The sequence below is a fragment of the Podarcis tiliguerta genome (assembly GCF_965153285.1).
Source record: "Podarcis tiliguerta genome assembly, chromosome: 13".
NCBI lineage: Eukaryota > Metazoa > Chordata > Lepidosauria > Squamata > Lacertidae > Podarcis > Podarcis tiliguerta.
Window position 1 is genome coordinate 52,299,232 of NC_139546.1, and position 24,684 is coordinate 52,323,915.

Consider the following 24,684-nt stretch of genomic DNA (forward strand, 5'->3'; position numbering starts at 1 on the left):
CTGCAAAACCACGTTTTTGGGCCACGGGTTCGCCAGGAAGCTGTGGATCCGTGATTTTTGTGGTGGATGCTGTGCCCATGGGCATGATCTTTGATCTGATGGTGACTTTGGGCTGATCTAGTGGAAAAATCATGAGGATCCATGAGGATCCGTGTTTTTTAACCATGTTTTTGCGATCCTGCGCCCCCCCGAAACAGTGGGTGCGTGATTTTTTTGATGCTTTCTACAGAGTAAGACATGGTCTACAGTATCACGGTGGTTTTATTTAATTTGAATGAAAAAATCATATGAATTCACGAGGATCCGTGTAGATCCGCCTTTTACCTTTTTCCCCAGTATCATTCTATTTCTGCCAGTGTCTTATTGTTCGTACAGTACCATTTTAGATATTCTTTGAATAGTTTCCATTCCGTATACTGTATACCTTCTGGTGCATTTTGAACTAACTGAGCATGCTGGGAATTGTAGTCCTAAACACCTGGAAGGCACCAGGTGGTGGGGGGGGGGAGAGGCTGAGTTAAGTGGTCAGGGGTCCCGTTATGAAGGATCCAAGTGCTGCTGGCTATCTTACTACGGCTATCAACCTTTAAGTGAATCACACATCTGTTTCCATGTGGAAAAACCCACTGATGGCTCTAATCTCTGCAAGCGATAGAATGCGGTTAAATGGCGCAACTTTGCAGAGGGAAGTGAAAGGCTTCTTTGGGGAAGGAAAACCTTGAGCAGGACCTTGACGCCCCTTTAACCAAGAAAGGTTTTTTGTGGGGGGGGGGTTTAGGGGGGGGGAGCAGAGCCCTGGAGGAATATCCTCCCCTCTCCTTTAAAAATAAATCTGTTCCCCCCCCCCCACTTACCTGCCTGTATTTTATCACAAATATCCGGATAACCAGCTTTTTATATATATATATATATTTCTTGTGAATGTCAACAGCCTAGGACAACCCTAGTTTGGTTTAGTTTTTATGCATTTGCCTACAAAGAAAAACATCAAGTCTTTTTACATGTATCCTACTTTATGCTCCGTAGAGCCGTTTGTTTGTTGGTGTTGGTGTATTTAAAATAAAAAGCATTAAAAATAAAATAAAATAGTTTTTATACATTTGCCTGTTTGGGTTATAATGGACAAAACTTAACAAAAACACTCTTAAAATAAATTTCTGTTGCCAGAGGCTCGGATCCAGGGTGACAAATGTTAGGAAGAAGGCGAGGAAGACACGCAAACAAACACACGCCCTGGGTAGGCAGAGAACCAGCCCCAGGGCCGGCTTTTTCCAGCCACCCAACCCCAAAAACACGTGTCTGCCCTTGCCAGAAATCCGGTTGCTGTGCCTACACAGGGCAGCCCAGGAAGGCAAGCCCTTTCCTTTGTCCCGGGGAGGCAAGAGGCGCGGCGCCCCTCGGCCTCCCGCGAACACGCGTAACGTGAGAACGGTGGGTGGCGCGGATCCGGGTTAGTGGGTCGACGCGTGTCAAGCCTGCCTGGCCTTTTTCTTTTTTTGAGGGGGTGGGTTGCAGCTGCCTCCGCCTTCCTCCTCCTCCTCCTTTTCCTCGCCGGCCAGCCGAGGCTCCTCCCGGGCAGGATCTGAGCTCACGGCGGCGGCGGATGCAATCGCATCCCGGCAGGAGGAGGAGGAGGAAGCCGGGTCGGGCCGGTCACATGAAGAGCCCGTGACCCGCCCGGCGCTGGAGCCGGTCCGGCCGAAGCTCCATGTCGCCTCCCGGGGCTGCTGCAAAGGACGCGGCCAGGTCGGTGCGCGGCGGGGGGGGGGGGGGGGGGCAGGACGCCTGGGTCCCTCCTGGGTGGGGGTGGGGTTGCAAAGAAGCGGGGGCCCCACCCACCCCCGGGGGATGGAGCCAGGACGCCTGGGTCCTTCGGGAGAGAGGGGGCGGGGAGGAGAAGGGCTGGGAGGGAGAGCTGCGGCTGGCTCGGACTCCTGGGTCCCTGTGAGGATCGGGTCCCCGTCTCAGCATCACCGTGGGGCTGATAAGGGGCCCCGCTGCGCCCCTTGGCTTGATGGGAAAATCTCTGCTCTCAGGATGCCCTTCCCAAATCTCCACCACCCCCAGCTTGGTCAGTTAAGGGGGGGCAGTTTAGGAGGGGATCACTCCTGATTTAGAATCAGGGATGCTTTTTAGCACATCTCTTTTTTGGGGGGGTGTTACAAATTATTACCCGGTTTTCCTGTCCTCCCTCGTATCATTTTTTAAACGGGAGTTGGTTGAATGCCACTCTCCCGTTAAAAAAAAAGTAACCCACTGTTATTACGACTATTTTATTATTATGCCCTGTGTTACGCTATTCACTGTTATGCTGCATAAACTACATTCTTAATACTGGGATCTTTGGATAAAGGACTGTGTACGATCAGTTGCCAACCTAGCAGTTCGAAAGCACACCAGTGCAAGTAGATAAATAGGTACCACTCCAGCGGGAGGGTAAACGGCGTTTCCGTGCGCTGCTCTGGTTCGCCAGAAGCGGCTTAGTCATGCTGGCCACAACCTGGAAGCTGTACGCCGGCTCCCTTGGCCAATAAATGAGCGCCGCAACCCCAGAGTCGGCCACGACTGGACCTACCGCTCAGGGGTCCCTTTACCTTTATATTAATTAATAATAATAATAATAATTTATTATTTATACCCCGCCCATCTGGCTGGGTTTCCCCAGCCACTCTGGGCGGCTTCCAAAAGAGTATTAAAATACTGTGATACATCAAACATTAAAAGCTTCCCTAAACAGGGCTGCCTTCAGATGTCTTCTAAAAGTCTGGTAGTTGTTGTTCTCTTTGACATCTGGTGGGAGGGCATTCCACAGGGAGGGCGCCACTACCGAGAAGGCCCTGTGCCTGGTTCCCTGTAACTTGGCTTCTCGCAGTGAGGGAACCGCCAGAAGGCTCTCGGTGAACAAATAATAATACAAATAATAATAATAACTTATTTTTGTCCTGGTTGTGCAACAATAGACACATGGGCTCCTCTGAGCATGCACCAAATTCCTTATTCAGAAGATGGTGGACTCCCCTTCCTCAAAGGTTGGACAGCCGCCTGTCAAGGGTTCTTCAGCTGCGATTCCTGCATTGCCGGGGGGGGGGTTGGGCTGGATGACCTTTGGGGACCCCTCAACAACAAAGCTATGATTCTGTGCTCACCGCTGAATGGTCCCAAAGAGGATCCACGAAGAGAGCTTGCTTCCATGCCAGTGGGTCGTGGGGCCCAGCAGCCCTGGTTCTCCCCAGCCCCCTAGGGACCCTCCCTTTTCCAGCACCTACCCCCCCAACACAATTTTCCTTGAGGAACGGGCCTGTGTGGTTCAGGGGCAGAGCTCCTGCTTGGCTTGCAGAGTTAACCTACGGAACTCACTCCCACAGGACGGAAGCAGGGGTGGCCACTGACCTGCATGGCTTTAAAATGGGGTTTGGCAGATTCGTGGAGGAGCAGAGGTCTCTTAGCCTCAGATCCATAGAATCTTAGGATTGTTGAGTTGGGGTCACCTAGTCCAACCCCCCTGCAATACAGGAAACTTTTGCCCAACCCGGAACTCGAACCCAAGTCCGTGGGATTAAGAGTCTCATGCTGTACCGATTAATCCGTTCCAGACTTTTGGAAACAGCAGTGCAACATGAATTTTACTTTCTAATGAGACCATTGATCCATAAAATGAAAGCAATAATCAGTGTACTGTGCTATAAAATAAACAAGGCGACACTGTAGATGACAGAAATTAAAATTATTATTTTTTCCTTACCTGTGCGGATGATAGTCATCGTTTGGATGGGGGGCTTTTATCCATTTATGGAGTCATACACAATCATCAATCAGTAGCCGCACTGGGTTCCACACAGCCGCAAAAAACAAAATACAGTGGTGCCTCGCAAGACGAAAAGAATCCGTTCCGGGAGTCTTTTCGTCTTGCGGTTTTTTCGTCTAGCGAAGCAAGCCCATTGACGGAGTAGCGCTATTAGCGCTATTGGCTAAAAAAGGGCTAAAAACGGCTTTTAAACACTTGGGAGATTAGCGGTTTTGCTGCTAAAATGCTTTTAGCAGCTTAGTGATTCAAAATAAGGGGTTTTGGAGCAAAAAAAAAAAAATTCAAATTTTTCCGCCATTTTTCGTCTTGCGAAGCAAGCCCATAGGGAAATTCGTCTTGCGAAGCGCCTCTGCAGACGGAAAACCCTTTCGTCTTGCGGGTTTTCCGTCTTGCGAGGCATTCGTCTTGCGGGGCACCACTGTAACCGGAAAAGCCTCAAAAACAAAAGCGCAAAATAAACACCAAAAACAAAAGCGCCAGAATTAATCCGTCCCAGGAGTCCACTTGACTTCCGAAATGTTTGAAAACCAAGGCGCGGCTTCAGATGGGTGCAGGCGCCCAGGAAACAATAGCCGACAGCCGCATCGGACGTCTGGTTTTTGAAAAATGGAACTTCTGGGTTTTTGGCTTTGGGGAACCAAGGTACCACTGTAATGCACATCTGGTTGGCTAATGTGATAACAAGATGCTGGACTAAGATGGGCCATTGGCAAGAAATTTCTCGCATATGTGGTGGGCATGTTCCAAGATTAAAGCCTTTTGGGATACCATATATAATGAATTGAAAAAGAGATTTAAGTATAATTTCAGCCAAAAACCAGAGGCTTTCCTGTAGGGGTTAATTGAGCAAATCCAAATGAAAGATGTAAATTTGTTCATGTGTGCAACAAGAATACTCCTGGCCCAGAAATGGAAGCGACAAGAACTCCCCACATTGGAAGATTGGCAAGTAAAGATGGTTGAATATGTGAAGCTGACGGGGAAGATTCGGAATTGCTGTCACGATTTGTTCCAAAAGGACCGGGGCAAATTTATACTCTATATGAAAGAAAATTGCAAACAGCTGAATAAGTTTGTAGGTTTAAGTTGAAATGTTTGGTAATGGGAAATTAAGGAGCTGATTTACTTAGAAGAAGGCGATTGTTAAAAGATTGATTTAAGGTAAAAAAGTGAATTTAGGAATGTGGAGGAATTGGTAATGAGATATGGAAGTCTGCTAGAGGGAGGGAAGGGAGTCGATGCTTTATTTAAGCAGTGTCTTAAGTCATGAATTATTATTTTTTGATATGGAAATGTAATAAAATATGGAAAACTTAATAAAAATTATATTAAAAACATAATAAAATGGGCCATTGGTCTGATCCAGCGATTGGAGCTGATGATTACAACTGCTGCAGCTAATATCTCTCTCCCCCCCAATCTTCCTGTTTTCTGCCCCCCTAGATAAACCGGGGAGCTTGTGGCCCCCCCAGGCCATGTCTACAGAGAGCTCTCCTCTGCTCAGCTACCGCCTCTTCCGGGTCTCTAGCGAGTGCGAGATGCCAGGGGGCGGCCAGGAAGAGGCCCCCCTTGTGGTGGGGGTCGCGGGGTCGGCCACGGGGAGCTCCCACCATGACCCGGCCCGGCAGCTGTCGACGTTCTTCGGGGTCATCGTCCCCACGGTCCTCTCCATGTTCAGCATCGTGGTCTTCATGCGTGTGGGTGAGTCGGGCTCTGGGTTCGAGAGGCACCAAGGCGGCTGTCCTTCTCTGCACCCCCCCTCCTTTTATGAAAAAAACCCCCAAATCTGACCTTGATCTGTGTCTCCACGCAGGGTTTGTCATCGGCCACGCAGGCTTTCTGCAGTCTCTCCTTATGTTGGTGGTGGCCTATGTCATCATTTCCTTGACCGTCTTGTCCGTCTGCGCCATCTCCACCAATGGAGCGGTCCAGGCAGGCGGGGCTTACTGTATCCTTTTTGGGGGGGGCGCAATTCAACGCACTTTGGTTGCTCTTGGATGGAGCAAGGGGGGAGAGTGGGCTGGTGGGAGGAAGCAAAAAATAATATTTTTTTTAATAATATTTTTATTTTTTTTACCAAGTACCAAAACACAAGCAGTGAAACCCCCCCAGGCAGCTGATACATTGGGTATAAATATTCAATAATATACATATTCAATAATAACATATTCAAATCAACCATATGTACACTTCTATAAACCTCAACACTCCTCCCTCCACAAGGTTTATTTAACTTTTAACATTTTTAATTGCCCCAAATTGTTCAAACCTACCCAAATAATTCAGTATCTTCTCAAACCAATCCTCCTCTTTCTGGCCTTAAGCCCTTTCATTCCATGTACTTTCACAGTCAGGTTTTCTAAAATTACTGTATAATATTATTCAGTTTTTTTCCTCCATTGTTTCACCCCTAGCTCTTCTGCATTTTCCCAATTACTCGCTATAACCTGCCTGGCTGCAATTACCATCAGTTTTACCCATTTACATTCCTCTTTTGTTTTTTTCATCTATTCACGAGACACACAGTTAAACTATGGAACTCCCTGCCACAGGAGGCAGCAATGGCCACCAACCTGGACAGGCTTTAGGATTGGGCGAATTCATGGAGGAGGAGAGGGGCTGTCGGTGGCTAGTGGCCAGGATTTCTCTATGCCAGGCATAGGCAAACTCGGCCCTCCGGATGTTTTTTGGGACTACAATTCCCATCATCCCTGACCACTGGTCCTGTTAGCTAGGGATGATGGGAGTTGTAGTCCTAAAACATCTGGAGGGCCGAGGTTGAGGAAGCCGGCTCTACGCTCTGCCTCCACTTATCTGTGAGAACAGGATTCTGGAGTAGAAGGGCCTGATCCTGCAAGGATTTAAAGAACTGGCAAGCTTTTTCCAAATTCCCAACGGCGGTGCATGTCGCTCTGAAACTCTTGGGGCTACGATAAAAGTCCTGTTTTTTCTGCCCTCCCCCCGAACTTGCTCCAACTCTGACCATCCCAGAAAGAGGCCCTTGAATCGTGGCCCGAATGGAGTCGGCACTCGCTAGTTCCTGCTCCATGCCGCCTGGTAATTGGAGGTAGACCTCCCCTGTACATGGAGGCTCCACAGCTATGCTCATCCTCCGTGAGTTTGGGAGGGTGGCGGTTCCTCAACTTCTCCTCTTTCGAAACTTTGCCTTAACTGACAACCTTCCCCCCCCCCCCAACCCGGCCGCTTTCAGTCATGATCAGTCGGACCCTGGGCCCCGAATTTGGCGGCAGCATCGGGCTCATGTTCTACCTGGCCAATGTCTGCGCTTGCGGCGTCTATGTCCTTGGGCTGGTGGAAGCCATTCTGGACGACTTCGGAGCAGGTGGGTGTCAAGAGGTTATATTTTCTGAGAATCCTCCGGAAAAACAATCTCTCAAAGGACCTGTTGGTGGCATTTTACCATTGCGCTGTGGAGAGCGTACTAACTTATGGTCTGTGTGTGTGGTTTGGGAGCTGCACCGTCAGGGAAAAAACAACGCTGTCCAGGGTTGCAAAGACTGCAGAGAGAATAATTGGGTGCCCTCTTCCCACCTTAAATCAAATCTATGCTTCCAAGTGCCATAAGAAAGCGGCAGAGATAGCGCAGGATAGTGCGCACCCCGGAAATGATCTCTTTCAGCTTCTGCCTTCTGGAAGAAGGTCCAGGGTTATAAAGGCCAGGGCTAGCCGCCTGAGAAACAGTTTCTACGCTAATGCAATTCTGGTTCTAAACACAGCATAAGGGGTCTCTGTAGTACAGTGTATTTTAAAATGGGGTTTTAGAGTTTTTTAGGGGGTTTTGAATGTTTTATGTAGTTTTATGTAGTTTTTATGTAGTTTTGTGGTAGTTTTATGTAGTTTTTATGTAGTTTTATGTAGTTTTTCAATTTTATTGTTCCGCAAGGGACAATGACAATAAAGATATCGTATCGTATTGTATCGTATCGAAGACGAGCGAGGGGTGTTTACTGTATTTTTCGCTCCATAAGACGCACCTGGCCATAAGATGTGCGTAGTTTTTAGAGGGGGAATTCAAGGGGAAGGAATTCTTTAAAGGGTAAAAGGTAAAGGTAAAGGTACCCCTGCCCATACGGGCCAGTCTTGACAGACTCTAGGGATGTGCGCCCATCTCACTCAAAGAGGCCGGGGGCCAGTGCTGTCCGAAGACACTTCCGGGTCACGTGGCCAGCGTGACATCGCTGCTCTGGCGAGCCAGAGCCGCACACGGAAACGCCGTTTACCTTCCCGCTAGTAAGCGGTCCCTATTTATCTACTTGCACCCGGGAGTGCTTTCGAACTGCTAGGTTGGCAGGCGCTGGGACCGAACGACGGGAGCGCACCCCGCCACGGGGATTCGAACCGCTGACCTTTCGATCGGCAAGTCCTAGGCGCTGAGGCTTTAACCCACAGCGCCACCCGCGTCCTTCTTTAAAGGGAGCGCTGAGCAAAGCCTGTATGCATCCCAGGCTCTGCTCAGCGCTCCCTTTCACAAGCCGCGAGGAGCGTGTGTGTGGCGCTTGCAGGCTTTCCCCAAGGAGGGAGAAGCCCCCGAGAGCCGCACACACACTCCACGCAGCTCGTGAAAGGGAGCGCGGCTACCATAGGCTTTTGCCCCCGTGCCCTGAAGAGGCTTCGCACGGCTAAGCCAGAAGCTAGAACAGCAAGAGGGATGCACACACATTTCCCCTTACTTTTTAGGAGGGAAAAGGTGCGTCTTATAGAGCGAAAAATACAGTATTTATGTCGTGCAATTTATATTCTGCTTGATTGGCAGAAACAACCTCAAGGCAGTTTACGAAAGAGCAAAACGACGAGATTATCAGCTGCAATTCCTGCATCGCAGGGGGTTAGACTGGATGACCTTTGGGGATCCCCCTTCCGAATCCACAGTTCTGTGATTCTGCGATTCCTAACCTCTCTGCCTCCCTTCCCCAATGCCTGCAGACGGATCCGACCCTCCCGGGGCAAAGGCTCTCCCCCAGGGCTACCTGTACAGCTTCCTCTACGGCTCGGTCGTCCTCCTGGTCTGCCTGCTGGTCTGCCTGGTGGGGTCCCACATCTACTCCCGGGCGGCCTTCTTCATCTTCCTGGTGGTCAACGCTGTCCTCATCACCATCTTCGCCAGCTTCTTCGCCGTGTGGCCCCGGGAGATCGTGGTCTCCCGGGACGGGAACCACAGCTTCAACGCCTCCTTCACCGGGTTCAACGTCTCCACGCTCAGGGACAACATGTATGGTAAGGCTACGGCGTGTGCAGAACGACCGAGGGAGAAAGGCCCAGAGCAGAACTTTGCCAACCGGGCAAATGTACAGAGAGCTAAAAGCAAAAAGGAAACAAATAGAAACGCCTGCAAACTTTCTGAGCAACCGGGCAGGCGGAATGCCTTCCACAGATGCCAAAAGGATGATGATTATGATGATGATGATGATTATGATTATGATTTTATTATTTATACCCTACCCATCTGGCTGGGTTTCTCAGGCCATTCTGGGTGGCTCCCAACAGAATATTAAAAACACAATAAAACATCAAACAGTAAAAACTTCACTAAGCAGGGCTGTCTTCAGATGTCTTCTAAAAGTCAGATAGTTGTTTATTTCCTTGACATCTGCTGGGAGGGCATTCCACAGGGTGGGCACCACCACCAAGAAGGCCCTCTGCCTGGTTCCCTGTAACTTGGCTTCTCGCAGGGAGGGAACCACCAGAAGGCCCTCGGCACTGGATCTCAGTGTCCAGGCAGAACGATGGAGGTGGAGATGCTCCTTCAGATATACTGGACTGAGGCCATTTAGGGCTTTAAAGGTCAACACCAGCACTTTGAATTTTGCTCGGAAACGTCCTGGGAGCCAATGGAGGTCTTTCAAGACCGGTGTTATATGGTCTCGGCGACCGCCCCCAGTCACCAGTCCAGCTGCCGCATTCTGGATTAGTTGCAGTTTCCGAGTCACCTTCAAAGGTAGCCCCACGTAGAGCGCATGGCAGTAGTCCAAGCGGGAGATAACCAGAGCATACACCACTCTGGCGAGACAGTCTGCGGACAGGTCGGAAAGGAATGCAGCGAAGGTGCCAGCCTGATATCAATGGGCACACTAAACGCCCAGGTTATTGCAGGTGCGGTGAGGGCACTGTGTGGCACAGGCGAAAGTGCCAATCTCGCTGATCGACGCAGTTGTGCGGGCGCATACATTGTGTGTGTGTGTATGTCTCCTGCAAACATGCTTCTCTCCCTCCGCAGCCATGTACTCTCGCGATTACACCACCAACAACATCATGTCCTTTGCCACTGTCTTCGCCGTCATGTTCAACGGCTGCACGGGCATCATGGCCGGGTCCAACATGTCAGGTGAGGTTTTCGGAGGGTGGGCCAGGGCGATTGGGGCAGCAGGAGGTGGGTGGGTTTTGGGGGCGCATGCACTCCTTTTTTGTGGCCGGGCGCTTGGGACCCTGCGCCCATTTTGCAGGGAGAGTCATTTTTTAAAACGTAGTTTTGTTAATTTCCAATATATGACAAAAACGAGATGGGTGGGGAATGCAAAACCAAAATCCTAATTTGCCTTAAACCAGCAGCTGTTCCCACCTCTCTTTTTTAAAAAATAGGGGAACTCAAAAACGCCAGCAGCTCCATCCCGAAAGGGACCATCATTGCCGTGGTCTACACTTTTGTCATCTATTTCCTCCTCTTCTTCATGACCAGCTTCACCTGCGAGAGGTGGGTGGTAGTTCATTTGGGTCGGTGGGTTCCAACGATCGAGCGGCGTATGGACTTTATGAAATGAAATAGAGCAAATGAATATTTTGCTAGGGGCAGGCCCCACTAATACGCCTTTACTCTTCCCCAACGAATGACAAATTCCCCCCTCACTTTACACCTCACGGACCCCCTCCCCTATCTCCCACACAGCTCACCCCAAGCCCCTCCCTTCCTTCCCCAAGCCCCACCCCTTTTTCAGGAGTGGGAGGGGCTTCACAGTTTCCCCTCCCTCCCCATTAAACAGCTCACATGGGCCTGCCTGAGGTTCCTCGCACTGCAGTTGGCATGGCCTCGTGTCAACTGCAGAGCGTGACGACACCCTTCATTTCTATATATATAGGAAGAAATTCCTGGCCCGACTGCACTGCCGGCCAATTAGGTTTCAAAGTGCTGGTTTTGACCTAAAAAGCCTCAAATGGCTCAGGGCCGCAATACCTCAAGGACCTCCTCTGCCCATATGAAGCTACCTGGACCCTGAGATCATCTTCTGAGGCCCTCCTTCCTTCCCCCCCCCCCGAGAGGTCCAGGGGGGTGGCAACAAAATAAGGGGCCTTTTCTGTGGTGGCTCCCCGTTTGTGGTATGCTCTCCCCATTGAGGTTCGGCTGGCAGCTTCATTATATATCTTTAGGCGCCCTTCAACCATGACTTTTTAAGTGTGTTTGTGGGAGGGCGGGATATCGTATTGTTTGTGTTTTACTGTGAATTTTGCATCCTCATTTTGTATTTTTATGTTGTGAACTGCACTGCGATCTTCGGGTGAAGGGTGCTATACAAATTTAATAAATAAGAATTATTAATAAATAATCGGTTTAAAACCAACCATTTAAAACATTTTTTAAAATTAAATCAGCGATAAGCTGGACACCAGATTGAAACTTCTAGATTGGCTTCCCTGAAGAGAAATGTTTTTAGCAGGCGCCGAAAATAGGTGCTTGCCTGGTGTCAATTGGCAGGGAGTTCCACAGTCTAGGTGAAAGTTTGATTTCTTACAAAGGCGGAATGGGCGTTGTGTGGCACTTGCAACGGCGCCAGTTCTGCTCTTGTGTTCTTACGTATTGGACTACCCCGCAGGGCTCTGCTAAAGGGGGACTACGGCTTCTTCCGGGCTATCAATGTATGGCCCCCCTTTGTGTTGATCGGCATCTACTCTGCGTCCCTCTCGGCATCGATGAGCAACCTCATCGGCGCGTCGCGGATCCTCCACGCCCTGGCGAAGGACGACCTGTTTGGTGAGTCCTTCCCCTCCAGAAAAATCCCTTTACATGAGTGCAGGGGGAACCCATAGCTCTCCGGATGCCGCTGCGCTACAACTCCCACCGGGCGCTACAGCTCCCACCTTCGTCCCTGCCCGTTGGCCGTGGTGGCTGAGGGGAGTTGGGAGTCCAGAAATATATGGAAAGGATCCACAGGCGTTCCCTGCCTCGTCTCCCCAAGCCCGCTTTCCATCTCCGAAGATCCCATTGTTGCCTTTTCACGGCAGGAATCGTCCTGGCTCCGGCGAAGATTGTTTCCAAAGGGGGCAACCCGTGGGTGGCCGTCCTCTACACCTGGGCGCTCGTGCAGGTATGTTCTCCTCTTCTCTTCCTTCCCCTTTCACCCTGTGCCGCTCGGGGGAAGCCCAGAGCTGCTCCGTCCCGGCCAACATTGGAAAATGAGAAAACAAGAAGGGCATAGATCATGGGTAGGCAGACTAAGGCCTGGGGGCCGGATATGGCCCAATCGCCTTCTCAATCCGGCCCGCAGATAGTCTGGGAATCAGTGTGTTTTTACATGAGTAGAATGTGCCTTTTATTTAAAATGCATCTCTGGGTTATTTTGTGGGGCCTGTCTGGTGTTTTTACATGAGTAGAATGTGTGCTTTTATTTGAAATGCATCTCTGGGTTATTTGTGGGGCATAGGAATTCGTTCATATATTTTTTTTCAAAATATAGTCCGGCCCCCCACAAGGTTTGAGGGACAGTGGACCAGCCCCCTGCTGAAAAAGTTTGCTGACCTCTGGCATAGATGCTGAAGGGCAAGACAGGGGACCAGCGGTCCTAGCTGCAGTTTCATAGATTCATAGACTCTATCTAGGAGGGATTCCGGGGGTCATCGCGGACCAGCCCACTTGCAATGCAGGAATCTGCAGCTACAGTGGTGCCTCGCAAGACGAAAAGAATCCGTTCCGCGAGTCTTTTCGTCTTGCGGTTTTTTCGTCTTGCGAAGCAAGCCCATTGGCAGATTAGCGCTATTGACAATTAAAGGGCTAAAAACGGCTTTTTAAGGCTTGGGGGATTAGCGGTTTTGCTGCTAAAATGCTTTTAGCAGCTTAGCGCTTCAGGAAAAGGGGTTTGGGAGCGGGAAAAAATTTCAAAATTTTCCGTCATTTTTCGTCTTGCGAAACAAGCCCATAGGGAAATTCGTCCTGCGAAGTGCCTCTGCAGACGGAAAACCCTTTCGTCTTGCGGGTTTTCCGTCTTGCGAGGCATTCGTCTTGCGGGGCACCACTGTAATCAGTTATAGAGTGAGGTGGCCTTTGAGCAAGGGATTTAAAATATATAAACTAGCCTGGAGCCCTCCAGGTGGTGTGGACTACAGCTACCATCAGCTGCTGTTCGGAGTCGCAGCCCAAAGCAACTGGATATCAATAATAATATAATAATAATTGATTATTTATACCTCGCCCATCTGGCTGGGTTTCCCCAGCCGCTCTGGGCGGCTCCCAGCAGAATACAGTGGTACCTCGGGTTATATACGCTTCAGGTTACATACGCTTCAGGTTACAGACTCTGCTAACCCAGAAATAGTACCTCGGGTTAAGAACTTTGCTTCAGGATGAGAACAGAAATTGTGGTCTGGTGGCAGCAGCAGGAGGCCCCATTAACTAAAGTGGTGCTTCAGGTTAAGAACAGTTTCAGGTTAAGTACGGACCTCGGGAACGAATTAAGTACTTAACCCGAGGTACCACTGTATTATAAAAACATGATAAAACATCAAAGGTTAAAAACTTCCTTAAACATGGGTGGCTCCAGGTTAGAGAAAGACTGGTATGATAGGATCATTTTTATCCTGCCTTTTGCCGGCTCACAGTTGTAAGAGCGTAAGAGACCTGCGGGTACAGGGCGGTATACAAAATTAAATAATAATAATAATAATAATAATAATAATAATAATAATAATTAATAATAGCAGCATTCTGGATCAGGCCAGTGGCCCGCCTCGTCCAGCGTCCTTTCCAATGGGAAAGCCGTGAGCGGGACTCACAGCAAACAGAATAAATTGGTCTCAAGGACCCAGTGAACCCCAATAAGTGATGCCAGGAAGGGGGCACGGGCAGTGCCAGAGCCAGGACAGGGTTTCCTGCCCCATAGCTGGAGCCCCCTCGCTTCCTCTGCCGCCCTGACTCTTTTTTCCGCTCGGTGTCCCTCCCAGCTGGTCCTCTTCGTCGGGAAGCTGAACACCATCGCCAGCATCGTCACCGTCTTCTACCTCGTGGCCTATGCCGCCGTGGACCTGGCCTGCTTGGCGCTGGAGTGGGCCTCCGCGCCCAATTTCCGGTGGGTGTGGTGTCCCGGGAGGGGGTGGAGCCAGGCCGCTTTGGGGAGAGGGGAGGCAGCAAGTTGTCCTTTCTGACGGTTAGGCTGCTCTGAACTCGCAGTCGGAAACTGAGTTGGGGGTCCTGCTTGTGCTGGAGGGACGCACTGCCTTTTTTTGGGGGGGGGAGGGATATTCCGGTGGTGGGAGGGGCCAGAGGGCAGGGCAATGGGTGTGCATTTTAACCTTTATAACAGACACGCTTGCGCACTCTTCCCAGTTCAGGCAAGCAAGAGGCATCATTGCAGCTCAAGGCCAGGTGTGCAAAGTAGGAATAGAGAGGGGTGTGGCCTGGGTGGAGAAGGTGTGGCTGAGAAAGGGGTGTGGCCTGTGCTGAAAGGGGTGTGGTTGAGGGAGGGGCGTGGCCTAGGAGGAGAGGGGTGTGGCCTGGATGTTGAGAATGTGGCTGAGAAGGGGGTGTGGCCTTGTCTGAAAGGGTTGTGGTTGAGAGGGGTGTGGCCTAGGTAGAGGGGGTGTGGCCGAGGAAGGGGCGTGGCCTGGGTGGAGAAGAAGTTACTGCGAAAGGGGTGTGGCCTTGTCTGAAAGGGGTGTGGTTGAGGGAGGGGTGGCCTGGATGTTGAGGGTGTGGCTGAGGAAGGGGTGTGGTCTTGTCTGAAAGGGGTGTGGTTGAGGGAGGGGTGTGGCCAAGGTTTAGAGGGATGTGGCCTGGGTGGAGAAGATGTGGCTGAGAAAGGGGTGTGGCCTTGTCTGAAAGGGGTGTGGTTGAGGGAGGGGGCGTGGCCAGAGCAGAGAGGGGTGTGGGCAGGATGTTGAGGGTGTGGCTGAGGAAGGGGCGTGGCCTAGGTGGAGAATATGTGACTGAAAAGAGGTGTGACTGAGAAAGGGGTGTGGCCTTGTCTGAAAGGGGTGTGCTTGAGGGAGAGGAGTGGCCTGGGTGGAGAGGGGTGTGGCTAAGGGAGGGTGTGGCCAGTGCAGAGAGGGTGTGGCCAAAGAAGGGGCGTGGCTAGGGTAAAGAGGATATATCACCAAGGGCCAGATGGGGAGATGGGGAGGGCCACATTTGAGGGTCCCCATCCTCGGTGTCAGACTCTGTACTGAGCGCACCCCCTGTCTGCCTCCCCGCTCTTTTTCTTCCCCCAGCCCCACCTTCCAGGTGTTTTCGTGGCACACCTGCCTCCTGGGCATCGTCTCCTGCCTGGTGATGATGTTCCTGATCAGTGCGGCCGGCGCCTCTGGCAGCCTGGGGCTCATGCTGCTGCTCCTGGGCTTCATCCACCTGCGCTCCGCCGCTTCCTCCTGGGGCTACATCAGCCAGGCCCTCATCTTCCACCAGGTACCCTCCTTACACCTGCGTGGGTGTCTCCCTGGAGGGGAGCCCCAGGGCTTCTCAGACATCCTCAAGGGTCAGTCTACACTCCCAGCACACGTTGCTGCCTCTAGCCCATAATCATTGCAGAGATTTTGCTCTGTCGCCTGTTACCTGGCTCAAGTTTACTTGTTTTTAAGACTTGAGATGCCATCATGGACCTTCTATATGTGGAGCAACTGCTCTGCCCAATAGCCGGTGGTGGTGTTGCATAGTGGTTAGAGTTTCAGCCTAGGATCTGGGAGAGATGAGGGTTCGAATTCCGCTGGGCGTGACCTGGGAGGTCAGACCCTCAGCCTAGCCCACCTCACAGGGTTGCTGTGAGGAGAAAATTGGGGTGTGTGGGGAGCTTAGCATGCCGTCTTCAGCTCCTTGGAGACAGAAATGCAGCCAATAAATAAATAAATTCGGGGGCAGAGGGAGCTGCCTTGCACTGAGCCAGAACACAGGCCCACCTCCTTCAGTGCTGTCTGCACAGACTGGCAGCAGCGGCTCTGTGGGTCTTGGACACAGGCCCTTTCTGATCCTCACTTGAAGATGCTGGTGGTTGAACCTGAGACCTTCTAGAGGGAGCAGCGGCAAGTGGCCACATCCACCCGGTGGCACTTAAAGCACTAAGGCACCGATTTAAACTGTCATGGCTTCCCCCAAAGGATTCTGGGAGCTGTGGCTTGTTACAGGCGCTGAGATTTCTGAGGAAATCTCCCCTCACAGAGAGCACTATGATGCCCCTTTGAACAGTCGTGGCTTCTCCTGAAGGAAGAGACCCCTAGTCCCATCACAGAGCTCCCTATGATACCACTTTCAATGGTCATGGCGTCCCACAAAGGATTCTGGGAGCTGTACTTTGTTAAAGATGCTGAAAATTGTGAGGAGACCCGCTATTCCCCTTACAAAAGCGTACTACAGTATACCACTGTAAACAGTCATGGCTTCCCCCAAAGGATTCTGGGAGCTGAAGTTTGTGAAGGGAGGCGAGAGTTGTGAGGAGACCCTCTTCTTCCCCTCACAGACCACATTATAATACTAGTTTGAACAGTCATAGCTTCCCCCAAAGGATTCTGGGAGCTGTGGCTTGTTCAGAGTGCTGAGATTCCTGAGAAGAAACCCCTTTATTCTCCTCACAGACCACTAGTTTGAACAGTTTGAACAGTCATGGCTTCCCCCAAAGGATTCTGGGAACTGAAGTTTGTGAACGGAGCCGAGAGTTGTGAGGAGACCCCCTTATTCCCCTCACAGAGCACACTATCATACTAGTTTGAACAGCCATGGCTTCCCCCAAAGGATTCTGGGAGCTGTGGCTTGTTACGGGTACTGAGATTTCTGAGGAGACCCCTTTATTCCCCTCACACAAAGCACTATATAGTGCTGTTTTCCTAGTAAAAAAGAGGCGCTGGAACTCGCCAAGAACACCTCCCTTGTTCTCTCAAGGGTGGCAATGGCGCCTACATGAGAGGTGCCAGAACTGATTTCCGGCGAGTTCCGTGTGTGAAAAAGAAGCCCTGGATATATCTATGCAGTCATGGCTTCCCTCAAAGGATTCTGGGAGCTGTGGCTTGTTCATAGTGCTGAGATTTCTGAGACCCCTATTCCCCTCACAGAGAGCACTATGGCGCCCCTTTGAACAGTCATGGCATCCCCCAAAGGATTCTGGGAGCTGTACTTTGTTAAAGATGCTAAAAGTTGTGAGGACAGCCACTATTCCCCTCACAAAAGCGTACTACAGTAACCACTGTAAACAGTCATGGCTTCCCCAAAGGATTCTGGGAGCTGAAGTTTGTGAAGGGAGGCGAGAGTTGTGAGGAGACCCCCTTCTTCCCCTCACAGACCACATTATAATACTACTTTGAACAGTCATGGCTTCCCCCAAAGGATTCTGGGAGCTGTGGCTTGTCCAGAGTTCTGATATTTCTGAGGAGAGACCCCTATTCCCCTCACAGAGAGCACTATGGTGCCCCTTTGAACAACCATGGCTTCCCCCAAAGGATTCTGGGAGCGCTGCTTCATTAAGGGTGCTGAGGGTTGAGGCCCCCCCATTATTCCCCTCGCAGAACTACAATTCCCTGGGGGAGACAGATTGGTGGTTAAACTGCTCTGTTGGGAGCTTCGGCTGGGGAGGGCGGGATATATATAAAAATTTATAATTAATTTTTTATTATTATTATCAGGGAGCTGTTCTCCCCAACTTGATGGCTACCCCTCCACCTTCTCACTTTCCCCCTTTCCCACCCCCCTCCAAAACAGGTCCGGAAGTATCTGCTCCTCCTTGATATCCGGAAGGACCACGTCAAATTCTGGCGGCCCCAGATCCTCCTTATGGTGGCCAACCCCCGGGGCAGCTCCCAGCTCATGAAGTTTATCAACCACCTCAAGAAAGGGGGTCTCTTTGTCCTGGGGCACGTGGAGATCGGGGACCTTGGTAAGAGGGACATCCGGGTTCTGTGAATCCACCCCGCAGTTGCCCTACAGGCAAAGAGCCTCAGTGAAGGACCTGTGGCACGCTAGGCATTGTAGAATTATAATAATAATATTAAAAAATACAAGAAAGCATCAAACATTAAAAAATTCCCCAAACAGGGCTGCCTTCAGATGTCTTCTAAAAGTCAAATAGCTGTTTATTTCCTTGACATCTGATGAGAAGGCGGGTGCCACCACCGAGAAGGCCCTCCGCCTGGTTCCCTGCAACCTCACTTCTCGCAGGGAGGGAACCGCCAGAAGGCCCTCGGAGCTGGACCTCAGTGTCCGGGCAGAACGATGGGGGTGGAGACGCTCCTTCAGGTATACAGGACCGAGGCCGTTTAGGGCTTTAAAGGTCAGTGCCGACACTTTGAATTGTGCTTGGAAACATACTGGGAGCCAATGTAGGTCTTTCAGGACCGGTGTTATGTGGTCTCCCAGTCCCCAGTCTGGCTGCCGCATTCTGGATTAGTTGCAGTTTCCAGGTCACCTTCAAAGGTAGCCCCACATAGAGCGCATGGCAGTAGTCCAAGTGGGAGATAACCAGAGCATGCGCCACTCTGGAGAGACAGTCCGCGGGCAGGAAGGGTCTCATCCTGCGTACCAGATGGAGCTGGTAGACTGCTGCCCTGGACACAGAACTGACCTGCGCCTCCATGGACAGCGGTGAGTCCAAAACGACTCCCAGGCTGCGCACCTGGCCCTTCAGGGGTCCTTCAAAGGCCTTGCTGCCTCTAACTGGCTCCATTCTCTTCTCTTCTGTCCCCCTCCTGTCGTTAACTTCCTGCCTGCCTTTTGTGGTTTTCCCTCTGCAGACACGATGCCCTCTGACCCCATCCAAGCCCACTACAACTTCTGGCTGAGCCTGGTGGACAAGCTGAGCATCAAGGCCTTCGTGGACCTCACCCTCTCGCCTTCGGTCCGCCAAGGGACACAGCACCTCCTCCGGATCACTGGCTTGGGTGAGGAAGGGAGGGGGCAGAGAGAGAGAGAGAGAGAGAGAGAGAGAGAGGGAGAGAGAAGACTCAGGATGACCTGGGTCTCTATTCCACTCACCTGCAAATAATAATAATAATAATAATAATAATAATAATAATAATAATAATAATATCCTGCCCATCTGGCTGGGTTTCCCCAGACAGTCTGGGCGACTTCCAACAGAACACTAAAACCAGAATAAAACATATCAAACATTAAAAACTTCCCTAAACAGGGCTGCCTTCAGATGTCTTCAGAAGACATGCCTTCAAGATGTCTTCTAAAAGTCAGGTAGCTGTTTATTTCCTGGACATCTGATGAGAGGGCGGGTGCCACCACCGAGAAGGCCCTCTGCCTGGTTCCCTGCAACCTCGCTTCTCACAGGGAGGGAGCCGCCAGAAGGCCCTCGGAGCTGAATGATGAGGGGTGGAGATGCTCCTTTATTTATTTATCTGATTTAGAGCATTTGTAGGTTACACTTCAGACATAAAAGGCCTTCCATAGCAGGCTTAACAAGGCAGTCCTTCTCCCCACGGACATACAATACCAAGAGCTATGGGTGCTGTGTTGGCCTCATCCTGTCCCAGTCCAACACTCTAACCTCTGCATCCCTCTGGATCTGTTGTTTGGTATGGTAGAAGGAGAGAGTAGCTGCTGCTGAGCTCAGCTCCTGCTTGCGGTCTCCCCAGAAGAGGCATCTGGTTGGACACCCAGAGAACAGGAGGGTGGGCTGGTTAGGACCCCTTTGAGCTGATCCAGCAGCGGGGCTCTTCCTAGCTTCTCATATAAGGCACCCAACCCCCTTCTACTTACTACAAACCAGCATTGTTATTGTTAATACTTTATTTATTACCAGCAAGTCCCAGGGCGGGTTACAACTATTTAAAATACAGAATTAAAAATAGTTTAAAAAAAACATTCAGCTGCATGAATCCTTTCAATTGCAGTTGGTTCTGATAGGAACTTCCAACTTCTCGGAACTGGTGCCTACGCTTACATTTTTCCTTCTCCCCCCACATCCCTTTTTCCTTATGTGTTATGTCTTTTTGGGACGGGTTGACTACTGACCTATGTAAGTCACGGTGGCTGTGCTCCTCCACCTCCACAGTCAGAGGCAGCAATGCTTCTGAATACCAGTTGCTGGAAACTTCAGGATGGGAAAAGCGCTCTTGTGCTTGAATCCAGCTTGCGGGTTTCCCATAACGCACAGCTGGCTGGCCACTCTTGACAGCAGGAAGCTGGACCAGGTGGGCCATTGACTTGACCCAACCGGCTCTCCTTATATTTTCATATTGGGGAGAATTCCCAATGCCCCCAGAAAGAGAGGGAGAAGACTCCTAGTCCCGTACAAAGAGCTGCGTACTTAGAGGCACCCCCAAAATATACCCTTCAATCTCTTATCTTTTGCTATGATAATCTTTATTGCCATTGTCCCATACAGAACAATGAAATTGAAAAAATCTACATCAGACATTCAAAAACCAACAAGCCTGCTATCCCAGCCTGTTTAGCCCCCTAAAAACTCTGATACCCCATAATTAAATACAATATACTCCCACAGAGACTACCTTACACTGCGTTTAAAAACAAAATCGCATTTGGATAGAAACTGTTTCTCAGGCGGCTAGTCCTAGTCTTTATAACCCTGTTACCTTCTTCCAGAAGGCAGAAGCTGAAAGAGATCATTTCCGGGGTGCGCACTATCCTGCGCTATCTCTGCAGCTTTCTTATGGCACCTGTAAGCGTAGATTTGATCCAAGGTGGGAAGAGCGCACCCAATTATTCTCTCCACAGTCTTTACAACCCTGGACAGCATTGCTTTTTCCCTGACTGTGCAGCTCCCAAACCACACGCACAGACCGTATGTTAATACACTCTTAGCAGTACAGTGGTAAAATGCCATCAACAGGTTCTTTGAGATATTATTTTTCCAGAGGATTCTCAGAAAATATAACCTCTGCTCTGCTCCATCTTTCACCCTCCACCTTTGAACCTGGCCAGGTGTCTGTCTCCCAAGCCCACAAACTGACCTCAACTTTGCTTGTGTGCCTTTTCCTCCACAGGAGGGATGAAACCCAACACTTTGGTCCTTGGCTTCTACGACGACTGTGTCCCGGAAGATTACTTCCTGCAAGACCCGGCCTTCAGCCAAGCGCGGGAGAACGACGAGTTTGGCGTGGACCTGCCAGCCCTCCAGGCCCACTTCCCGCCAGTAAGGGAGGCAGAGAGCCAGCGGGCTTTGAGACCCTCCGAGTACGTGGCCATCATCTCCGACGCGGTGAAGATGCACAAGAACGTCTGCCTGGCCCGCTACTTCCACCTCCTGGAGAAGGACCTGCCGCCCTCGTCTTCGTCGACCTCTTCCAAGCGGCGCTTCGAGGGCCGCTACATCGACGTGTGGCCCCTGAACCTCCTGCGCCCCAACTCGCCCACCTACGTGGACATCTGCAGTCTCTTCCTCCTGCAAATGGCCTGCATCCTGACCATGGTCAGCTCCTGGAAGGCTGCCAGGCTCCGCATCTTCCTCTGCGTGGAGTCGGGAGACGTGGGCTGGGTCAGTAAGGAGGAGAAGCTGAGGGAGCTCTTGACCAAGCTTAGGATCAAGGCCACCATCAAGATCGTCACCTGGGACCAGGTGGTGGCCCTCCACGGCCACCCCCAGCATGCCGTGGGGCCCCGGGGGGACCCCGAGAAGCCGGACCCTCCCTCCGGGGCCGAGAAACCGGCGAGAGAGACCTACCTGAACGCCGCCACCTTCCAGGTGACCGACGAGTATTTGGCCTCCGTCAACGACCTGCTCTTGAAGCAAGGGGGGCAGACGGCCGTGCGCTTCCTCTACCTCCCGCGCCCCCCGGCCGACACCTCGCAGTACGAGCGCTACCTGGAGCAGCTGGCGATCCTGACCACAGACCTGGGGCCCACTCTGCTCATCCACGGCCTGACGCCCGTCACCTGTACGGAGCTCTGAGGAGGACCTGGGGTTTGGCGGGGGCAGAGGGGTGGAAATTCTAGGTGGTTCTGTTTCTGTTTTGCGTTTTTTTACAAAAGAAATAAGGTGCCTTGTCTCTCGAGTGAAGTGAGTGGTGAGAAAATTTGCCCTGGTGCCTTTGGAAAGGGGCAGAGAGGAGCTTGCAAGTCCCGGGTGGGTTTTGGGAGTGAAGGCCCAGCAAGCTTGAAGGGGGCGGAGAGAGAGGTTTGGCAGGGGCTGCTTCTTTTTATGTTTTTAAGGAGAATGTTCTTAAGGAGACGGTTCGGGAATGCCTTCATAGCCGCAACATGTAGCAGAGGCCTTGGACCATCAGAATCTGTTAGACAGGGCAGTTTTTGCACATATATATTTCCCTTGCGACCTGTCCTTTGCAAGCTGCTCCATCAGGATAATATGAGACGCACCGACCAGTTTGCAGGCACATCGATGCTCTTCCGCCTGCCATGGATTCTTCTCCCGCACAGACACCTCCTCAGGGAAAACGAAGGCAGTGCCCCAACACTAGCAATAGGGTGGCCTTTTTGCTGCTCGGCTCTAAGATTTGCTCCTTGTAGCCTGAAGGCAACGCCCCTGCAGCCTTACTCCTGAAATTAGAAACGGTGGATTGGGCCCCAAGTCCACTTGTTCAGCGCATGCTACCTTGACTCTAGGGCTACATTCGCACCATTTAAACCACCGTGATATCGCTTTAAACAGGTATGGCTTCCCCGGAAGAATCCTGGAATGTGCGGTTTGTTAAGGGAGTTGTTGGGAAAACCCCTATTACACACACACACACTCACACACACACAAGCTTCAGTTTTAACAATCAGCCCCTCTTCCCAGGGAACTCTGGGAGTTGTAGCCCTGGGAGAGGAGGATCAACAACTCTCAGCACCCTTAAAAAAAACTACAGCTCCCAGAGTTCTTTGGGGGAACCCATGACTGTTTAAAGTGGGGTTTTTTAGCGCTTTTAGCTGCCCGGTGCGAATGTGGCCCAAGACCCGAACACAGAAGTTACTTGACACCTTTCCGACTTCCACAAGGCATCTTTTGAATGTGTGGGTGTGTATGTGTGTTAAGGGGTCTCTTTGGACACTGGGTCAACCCCGCGACCCAGGCTGCTGGCAGGGTGGTCCCCTGCCATCGTTTTAGAGGCCATGTCCCTTTCAGGACGAAGGTGAAACTTCTTCCTTACACATGAATCTAGACCCTGAGGACGCTTCCTTCATTCCACTCCCTTTGATAGCTGCCATATTGCTTTGTTTGCCCCCGCCCCCATTTTAAAAGTCATTCCTCACCTTCCCCCAACCTGGCGTCGTCGTCCCCGAATATTTTGGAAAATATCTCCAGCCAGGAGCTGTAATCCAAAACTTCTGGAGGATGCTGTAAGTTAGAAAAGGCTTTTGACTGTGTTGAGTGGAAGATGAGCTTTGTTCATTACATTCCCCAGTCGGGGGGGTCCGTCTCCCCCATCCCTGCCATTAACCCAGCTAACCATAGAGAACAGGCTATTTTTAAACCGAGTTGTTCCTAAATCAGGACTCCCCAAATATTTCCTAACACCCTCCTTGCCCCAAAGGTGCTTCTACTAATTGTTTACTGGCCGACTTAAATGTTTTATTTTTTGGTGCCTCTTTAGCGGGACAGCCACTGGGGTGGGGGTGTTTGTGGTCCCCCTTTTGGGGGCTAAATATGTGCTTTTGGGTACTAACACTAACAGGGCTTGAGGGGGGAGAGGAGAAGTGGGGTGATTTCTACTTTTTAGTGACCGCTGCAATAAAAGTGAAAGTGCAAGAACAAATGGCGCGTTGTTGTGTCTGGTTTTCTTTGGGGGGGGGTTGAGGTCTTTGGGGACGCCTCTTCTCCAAACTGGGTCAGAACTGGGGGTAATGGACCAGGAGTAAGACTTTGGGGTCACAACAGATGGTTTGATGATGTTGACCCAGAGTGTGGCAGCTGTGAAAAATGCAAATTCCATGCTAGGGGTTGTTAGAAAGGGAGTGAAAATAAATCTGCCGATACCATAGCGCCATTATAGAAATCTGGTGTGTGGCTGCATTTGGAGTCCTGTGTGTAGTCACCTCACCTCAAAAAGGATATTGTAGGGTTGGGAAAAGTTCGGAAAAGGACCACCAGAATTGAAATATACTCTGGGAGCTTTGGCTTCGTAAGGGTGCCGAGGACTGTGTGGCGGCGCCTGCCCCCCACATTTCCACCCCAGAGCTACACTTCTCAGAGCGGTTTAATAGTCAATCCCTCTTCCCAGGTGAAATATACTCGGAGTCGAGAGTGGATTTCATGCTCTTTATTCAGCTCATAGTGGTGAGGAGGAATGGAAGTTCCCCCAGAATGTCTGCTTTATATACATTATTTACACAATGGGCCCCACGTGATTGGCTAGTTCCGGGATTCTCCTGTAGGCCAATCAGGTTGCAGATTCACTTCCACCTGGAGCTGGATTGGGTGGCTCCTGTGGACCAACCAGACTGCTGCATTCTGAATCCTATTGTTCTAGGACCAATCAGACTGCTGCATTCTGGACCCTATTGTTCTAGGACCAATCAGACTGCTGCATTCTGAATCCTATTGTTCTAGGACCAATCAGACCACTGCATTCTGGATCCTATTGTTCTAGGACCAATCAGACTGCTGCATTCTGAATCCTATTGTTCTAGGACCAATCAGACTGCTGCATTCTGAATCCTATTGTTCTAGGGCCAATCAGACTGCTGCATTCTGAATCCTATTGTTCTAGGGCCAATCAGACTGCTGCATTCTGAATCCTATTCTAGGACCAATCAGACTGCTGCATTCTGGATC

The 24,684-nt window shown here is 50.9% G+C and overlaps 1 protein-coding gene and 2 long non-coding RNA genes across 4 annotated transcripts; 1 reads left to right on the forward strand and 2 right to left on the reverse strand.

Annotated features, from left to right (window-relative positions):
* The first annotated feature begins 1,295 nt into the window (after positions 1–1,295).
* On the forward strand, positions 1,296–23,665 carry SLC12A9 (solute carrier family 12 member 9). Of its 2 annotated transcripts, none has more exons than XM_083410192.1 (14): positions 1,296–1,431; positions 5,249–5,506; positions 5,619–5,753; positions 7,017–7,148; positions 8,750–9,040; positions 10,041–10,148; positions 10,403–10,514; positions 11,629–11,786; positions 12,038–12,120; positions 13,970–14,094; positions 15,233–15,425; positions 17,703–17,877; positions 18,731–18,877; positions 20,957–23,665. In XM_083410192.1, exons 2-14 carry the CDS (start codon positions 5,281–5,283, stop codon positions 21,859–21,861), a joined length of 2,790 nt encoding a protein of 929 aa, XP_083266318.1. In that variant the 5' UTR covers positions 1,296–1,431; positions 5,249–5,280; the 3' UTR covers positions 21,862–23,665. The 2 variants fall into 2 exon arrangements, with proteins under 2 accessions (XP_083266318.1, XP_083266317.1); XM_083410191.1 differs by lacking the exon at positions 1,296–1,431 and adding an exon at positions 1,462–1,746.
* Positions 5,766–8,902, reverse strand: LOC310663232. The gene is made up of 2 exons (XR_014504411.1): positions 8,794–8,902; positions 5,766–5,797 (listed from the first exon to the last, which is right to left on the reverse strand). It is a non-coding gene; the product is annotated as an uncharacterized lncRNA (long non-coding RNA).
* Positions 10,396–12,133, reverse strand: LOC310663244. Its single transcript, XR_014504426.1, has 3 exons — positions 12,025–12,133; positions 11,610–11,764; positions 10,396–10,568 (listed from the first exon to the last, which is right to left on the reverse strand). It is a non-coding gene; the product is annotated as an uncharacterized lncRNA (long non-coding RNA).
* Positions 23,666–24,684: the final 1,019 nt, after the last annotated feature.

Coding starts and splice junctions, on each gene's coding strand:
- SLC12A9 (XM_083410192.1), top strand. CDS start 5,281: ATGTCTACAGAGAGCTCTCCTCTGCTCAGCTACCGCCTCTTCCGGGTC. Junction 5,754..7,016: donor CCAGGCAGGCGGGGCTTACT/GTATCCTTTTTG, acceptor GGCCGCTTTCAG/TCATGATCAGTCGGACCCTG. Junction 12,121..13,969: donor ACACCTGGGCGCTCGTGCAG/GTATGTTCTCCT, acceptor TGTCCCTCCCAG/CTGGTCCTCTTCGTCGGGAA.